The sequence below is a fragment of the Stegastes partitus genome, unplaced genomic scaffold (genome assembly GCF_000690725.1).
Source record: "Stegastes partitus isolate 25-593 unplaced genomic scaffold, Stegastes_partitus-1.0.2 Scaffold530, whole genome shotgun sequence".
Lineage (NCBI taxonomy): Eukaryota > Metazoa > Chordata > Actinopteri > Pomacentridae > Stegastes > Stegastes partitus.
This window is the reverse complement of record NW_007578261.1, coordinates 85,678-92,767: the sequence shown is the minus strand read 5'-3', so window position 1 is coordinate 92,767 and position 7,090 is coordinate 85,678. Positions and strand designations below refer to the sequence as shown.

The window sequence follows — 7,090 nt, the reverse complement described above, 5'->3', positions numbered from 1 at the left end:
TCGAGATCAGAGCGGTCTTATCATCTGTTGCAGACCTCATTGTTCTTCTTGTTAATAAAAACACTTCCTTAGGACTCGTCATGCTGCTCAGTTCATTTGAGACTTTACTGTAGCCACCACTTTTACACAGAGCTGCAGATACAACATCATTTCTTCTCCTCCTCCAGCACAAGTAACACATAAGCCACTTCCAGACAAGCGATACGTAACATCGCTGCTTCGCCGCCCTAAAAAGTGACAGCATCCTGTGATTCACACATCGGTCACTTTTACAGTAATGTTACTCAGACAAGCCCACAGCAGTGACAGAGAGAGCCAGAGCACTCGCATGATGTTTGCGAAATGTGTGACACTGAAAAGTGCATCCAAGTGAAAAAGCTATTAAACAAAAGACTTCAGCTAAGAGGAAGCTTCTCAACAGAGTCTGTTAGAATCTAATGGCAGAAGACATTGCACTTGTCTAAGCTGCAGTTATATCATTTGATCCACAGCGACCGTCCTCCAGTTGAGTCCTGAGCTCACGGATTTTATTTCACTCTAAAACTTTAATTACTCTGATTTTCTCACAGCAGGATATTTGCAGTAATGGCACTATAATAAGCATATAGAATTCCACACAATATATAGCATGTGACCTCACTAGTCATTAAACCATCCACTAAAACCAGAAGCTGTTTGCCTTTTTGTTAATATGACGCCGTGCAGTTTAAATTCGTGCACTGAAAAGGGAAATTTACACGTTTTAAGGTTGGATTTAGTACGATTTTTACAGAAAAGCAAGCAGGAATGAAGCCGACACACTCAGATGCCATCAGACAAATGGAGAATTTAGGAATAGAGAAATGACGAACCTCTGACTGACCTAAATATGGTACTGGGTGATTTTCAAGACCCAAACTGTCAGATTCCCTCATATTAAACCTTCCATAACAACTAGTTGAGTCCAGAAAACCAGAGCATATAAAATCTTGTTGACCTGAATTATGATTAATTTCAAACATGAGAGCGTTCTTGTTCCGTTATCATTTCCAAATGTATCAAACCCATGGCTATTTTGACTCGACCTAATAAACAAATCCCAGCTGAAACTAACTAAATGAACAACTTCTTCACTCCAACAACGACAACATTCAACATTGTGCTACTATTCTGAAATGTAAAACTGAATGCAATCCATAAATTCATCATAACAACAAACACAACTACAGAAATCCACCAAAACAAATAATCTAATCCACAAAATTATTGGTTTTTTTTCTCCTTAATTACAGTTTACCCTGTCAGCAGTAAACCGATGCATCGAGAAGGGCTTACCTGTTCCTCCCGGACCCCCGCTGAGTAAATCGATGTCCCAGAGGTCATCCTGAGGCGAGTTCTTGTCTTTCTTCTTCTTCTTCTTGGACGGATCATCTGGAGGCTTCAGCAGGGACAGTTCCTCTGATCTTCTGATGTCTGAGATGGAAGAGAAGAAGAAGGAGAAGGTGTGAGCGATCAGGAATGAATATGGAAGGAAGGTGAGTTTTCTGTCTAAGCTCACATAAAAAAACGACAGAAGTTGGAGTGTTAATGTACAAATCCGGAAGAGAAAAACTCACTGAGCGTTCGACAGATTTCCGACACCGCCTTGAAGACCACGCTGGAGAAGCTGACGGTCATTTTGATGGTTTTCATGTTGGGAAGCTGCAGCAGCAGAGGTTTGTGCTGCGGTGTGTAGCGCAGGTCGGCGTCGGACTGCAAAGCAAAAATCATTCAAATAAAATTAGCTTCAGATGCTAGATCAACACGTGCAAACACTATGTCTGGTTTAAGGAAACTAATTTGTGCATCATGTAGGAATGCATTTAAAATTTGTGAAATGCTGACAAAAACAGAAATAAGAAAATCAGCATCACGTTATAATGTAAGAAGCTTGTTGTTATAATAAGATATTTCACAGCTTCAAACAAGATGAACTGAAGAATAGATGAATTAATAAAGATAGTTTGGCTTCAGGGCTGCAAGGTGGGCAGTGGTTAGCACTGTTGCCTCGCAGCAAGAAGGTCGTCGGTTCGCGTCCTGGTGAGGACACCTCGGATCTTTCTGCTTGGAGTTTGCATGTTCCCCCCGTGTTCTCCAGCTTCCTCCCACAAGTCCAAAAACGTTAGCCGTTTTTCTTTCCTCAGCAATACACTGCTGTAGTCTGTACACAAAGCGTGTATCAAGTATAAAGTCAGTCTGGCACAATTTTCTTGATTTTTCAGCATGATTTTCGCCCTACGTCAGCTGGGATGGATGGATGGATGGATTTTGTTGTTACAGTCTCTTTGTTATTCAGGCTTAAACAACGCTTGACTGTATAACAGGTGTCACATGATTAATACGCCGACCAGATGGTGTCGTGGCGGCACTGAACAGGTTAATGAAAACGAGATGATTTTATTCCGCAGCTCCCTAGTGTGGCTGTGAAAAACATCTCCACACCCGAAAAAGCTGTGAGCACAAACAGAATTTATTTATCATGCTTTGACTGGAAGAAACCTTCCCATGGGAATTTCCAACTTTCTCGAAATATATATATATATTTTTTTGGGGGAAAGTTTTTGCGGCTGATTTGTATCATATTACCTGAATTCCATACTTGTCCAGGGTCCAGTGGGTCTTGAGCAGCCAGCATTTCCTCTGTTCCCACCACAGAGCGTGATCTGACCAGTCCTGAGGAGCCTCTGCAGGAACATCATCACCGTCACATCTCCATTTCAAACACGTTAATTGATTGCACACGTGTCGAGCTTAAAGGGGTCTTGAGGTGAAATTCTGTCCTCAAATATATTTCAACAACTACATCTGCTACCAACACTTGAAGTACCCACTGGTGTGTAGGCGGTGTGGTTTAATGAGTCTACCTGACATCACTGGGCTGAAAGCCGTCTGTTGATGACAAACTGCTGAGTCATTTATTATGTCTCATGCTCTTTAAGCCACCTTACTAAAGCTGCCTTCACATTAGCTGCACTGGCTCCCTCCTCTGTGTTTATGAGGGACTGTAAAGAGATATCACATCCTGGCCGAACTTCGGCCCCCGGGGCTACACAAGCCGACGCATTGTGACCAAACAATGGCGCTGCGGTGTAGAAAAATGCAGCGCAAACAAGGGTGTGGCTCCGCTAACAGAGCTGTTGTGGCAGCAGGTGGAGGCTGAGGCGCTTTAAACAGAGTTGAACGGGGTGGACGCTTTAAAGCAGGTATGCTGGATTAAGCTGAGGTTTAAATGTCGCAGTTAAGGCAGCGAAGAGCAATTCTTTCAAGTTACACACATACAGTTGCAAACAAAAGCTTACATACACGTGTAAAGACCACGTACGTCATGACAGCCTCTGTACAAAGACTCCGACGACTCGCATTCTCTATGATGGAATCACTGAAACACAGGTGTCGTCGTCACACAAACCAATCATGCATTTGGTTCCTTCATAAAGTTATGATAGATCTTCTCGACATATGGAAAAATCTGCTGGGTCAAAAATACACATACAGCAATTTGTTTCATCGTCTCTTGGCTATTTTCACCTCAATTAGGTGCTTTTTGTTTGCTGTCCACAAGCGTCTGGTTCTATCTTTGACCACTCTTCTCCGTGCAGTTCAACAAAATCTGTTGGCTTCACTCACACAGACTTGTTTCTTCATCACAGCCCATAGATCTTTGATGCCGTTTAATACAAGACTTTGGAAAGGCTATCCTAAAAAAAGCCTTAATTCTAGCCCGATTTAGCCTCTTCCTTATTATTTTTAGCATGTGTTTGGGGTCATTGTCTTGTTGGGACACACAGCTCTGCCGAGGACCAAACCTTCTGGCTGATGATTTTTAAAGTAGATTTTACTTTAACAGCCCCAGAGCATAATAATGCCACCCCCATGCCTGACGATAGGTTTGGTGTTCTTGGGGGTCAACGTGGCCCAATAACTCAATTTTTGTTCCATCTGACCACAGACTTTCCTCCAGAAGGCCCTTTTCTTTGTCCATGTGGTCAGCAGCAAACTTCAATCGAGCCTTCAGGTGCTACCTCTAGAAGACGGACTTCCTTCTTAGACGACAGCCTCTTAAGTCCATGTTGATGTAAAACCCTGTGGACAATGACAGCTGTGTTTCTGCAGTGTCTAATTTATTGCAGAGCTGCTTTTTTGTGACTCTCAACCATCCAGACCAATTTGCCTCTGAGCAGCAGGTGACAGCTTACGGTTGCTTCCTGACTGGGCTACTAACACAACCGTACCGTGCACTTTATACTTAGAATTGTTTGCACAGAGGATTTTGGGATCTGTAGCTGCCTTGAAGTGGCTCCAAGTGACTTTCCTGACTTGTTCAAGTCAGCGATTTGCTTCTTCAGATCTTTGCTGAGCTCCTCAAGACTTTCCCATTGTAGTATCAAATGGGCTCTATTGTAATTGGCTCACCCGCTGTAGTCAATCGTAATCACTCACAAGTAGTTAGGAAGACATGCCACGAAAAAAATTTGATAAACACATCTTTCTACGTCAACAAAACTGATATTTTAAGTTGTATGCTGAATGTATATTTTTGACAAAGATGCATGTGTTTCAATCATTCCATCATAGAAAATGAGGAGCTGAAGGAGTCATCTGAAATTCAAGAATGCCATGATACACATGGTCTTACGAACTTTTGGTCACGACTGTAGATGCAACAGATTTGTGTCACTTACTGATTTTCTCCACCAACTTCAGCATGAGGCCTCCGATGTGCAAATCTCCCTTCACCCTCAGCTTGAACTTCATGGACTCGTCGCCCTCTTTCTGATCGATCTGCACGGACAGCTCCCACGACGTCTCTCCATATTCTGCGGCTGTGATCATAGCCCCGCTCTGAATGAACACAAGAGGTGAGATTACAGGCGGGATGCTCGTAGGTTCAGATATCGCCGACGCGGAGAAACAACTGCCACCTCAAATTGAACGCACAACAAGGGGGGAGGAAGGGAGTTCCACTAAAAATATTCGTGTCTCAAGATCTTGTCTTTGGAACATTAGGAAACATCTGGCGTGAAAACATGACTCAGCGGATTAAGTGTTTCTCAACATCCTGATTAACTTGGCCAGAAGTTAGCAAACACACATCGCCTTCTGTTCCGAACCTTTTTTTTTTAACTCTGCTGCAGCGTACCGCAGCCCCTGAAGTCGAGCTCCTCTCAGCCAGCACATTTATAAATAAGACATCAACGGACACATAGGCAGGCGAGAAGAGATGAGGCTGCAGAACGCACAGCTCTCACAGATCTGGAGGACGATTGGCTGACTTTAATGGGACCGAATGAATGGATGAAAGACTGGAGGCATGTAAGGAAGAGGAGGCGGAGGAGGAGGAGCAGGGAGGGTACAGCTGTGGAATGTGTGACGAGCAGGGACACGAATCTGGTGCAGGAGAGCCCACAGAAAACAACCAGCTCCATACAATGCACCAATCTGCCTTCAATGAAGACAGGCCGCAAACTGGTCTAGACTGAAGCAATCATACCTGTTTCAGTCATCCCGAGAGGACAGACCAGTGGAAGCGTATAGAGTGTGAAAACTTGTAGCTGGGAGGCAAGGTTTAATGAACACTCGGCTTTCTTTGCGCTGCTGCTGCTGCTTCTCCCTCCCTGAGCTCGGAGCAGCTGTAGGGTACAGTTAAAAGTTTGCAAGCCTGCCGAGGGACAAGGCTTGTTGAGATGTGTCGGAGCACGATAACTTGACTCTGATAATATTACACGAGCTGCAAAAACACCACAAAGTGATGGAGTGGTGGAGCAGTGGTGTAATGGTCTAATGACAGAAAACACATTTAAAAAAAAACACACATTAAAGCCATGCATGAGGTGGCACCTGGGCACACTCGTCTGCCTGAACTGTACCTCAAGGCCTCTTAAATGCAAAGAACAACTTCTTTAATGTTTGGGGGTAAATGTGAGGGACTGTAGTGTTCCTCCTTTATTGATGCTTTTAAGAGAAATCTCAATGTGTGTTTATTGGCTTTTGGCTGCCCTTAGTAGTAATAGTTTTATTTATTTTACTTTAGAATTTGATCTTACAAGTTGTCATGTTTCATCATTTGATGTTATTTTTAATTTTACAAATTTTAACCTTGTTTTTTTATTGATTCAGTTTTACAGCTTGATTTTTAAAAGTTATTTTCCTGATTTCTGTTTTGCTTTTTAAAGGATTTTTATTTTATTTTAAAAACTGGTTTTATAAGTTTAATCCTGTCCTTCCCTGCTGTTTAGTAGTTTATATTTATTTTGTTTTGCAACTTACATTTTATTTGTGGTTATCCCGTGCACTTTGGTCAACTCTGATTGTCCTGAAACTTACTAGAAATAAATAACCCAGATTTAAAAAAACGAATATATTGCCTTATAAAAAATATGCAATCATTTTAAAATCTTATAGAGATTTTAACCCCTCAAATAATAATAAAACACACACACTGTACAGCACACCTACAGCCTCAAACAGAGACAATACCCAGAAGAAACATGCAGAACTTCTTATTGTTAAAATGATTCATACTGAGGAAAAAACCACTCGTGGCAAACTTTCTTTAGAGCCACAAACAGCAGCTACTGTGGGAATAATATAAGAACAAAGCTATAGACATTAACCATTAACTTTCCTGTGTAGGCCTCAGACTGTCCTCAACTGGATAAATCACGATCATGTGCTTTTGTTTCTCGTCTGGTGATATAAATCTTGGTTTAATCAAACTGAGCTGGACATTAGCTGATAAAACTAACCGTGGAGGTGAGGAATGTGGAACCAGTCTTACCTTGAGTCACAGTTCTGGGCCGGTGAGCTGTTCCTGGGTATTTCTCGTGGACTAGACTGAAGCAGGAGTGAAGGTCCTTCGCGAGGAAAACACGCCCCGTCCACAGTGCAGGTAGACGGGAGGAGAAACAGGAGGAGTCGGTAGGAGACGGAGTAACGGTGCCCGAGCAGGTGAGTCTGTCCGCAACCCAGACACAGCGAGGAGGTTACAGCTGGTCAAACAAAGACACGCAGACGGTTTGCTAAGCTATGGAGCTTGTCTGTAGTCGTTAGCTTCATAATTAGCTTAATGCTA

At 42.8% G+C, this 7,090-nt stretch overlaps 1 protein-coding gene across 1 annotated transcript in view; it reads right to left on the bottom strand.

Moving 5' to 3' along the window:
• Positions 1 to 6,869, bottom strand: part of fermt1 (FERM domain containing kindlin 1) — a 14,013-nt gene extending 7,144 nt beyond the window's left edge. The window contains exons 1-5 of the mRNA XM_008287963.1: positions 6,797 to 6,869; positions 4,701 to 4,860; positions 2,605 to 2,702; positions 1,596 to 1,731; positions 1,293 to 1,452 (exon numbers count right to left, since the gene is read on the bottom strand). Of these exons, the coding sequence (XP_008286185.1) occupies positions 1,293 to 1,452; positions 1,596 to 1,731; positions 2,605 to 2,702; positions 4,701 to 4,851 (545 nt within the window). The 5' untranslated portion in view covers positions 4,852 to 4,860; positions 6,797 to 6,869. The remainder of the gene's footprint in view (positions 1 to 1,292; positions 1,453 to 1,595; positions 1,732 to 2,604; positions 2,703 to 4,700; positions 4,861 to 6,796) is intronic.
• Positions 6,870 to 7,090: the final 221 nt, after the last annotated feature.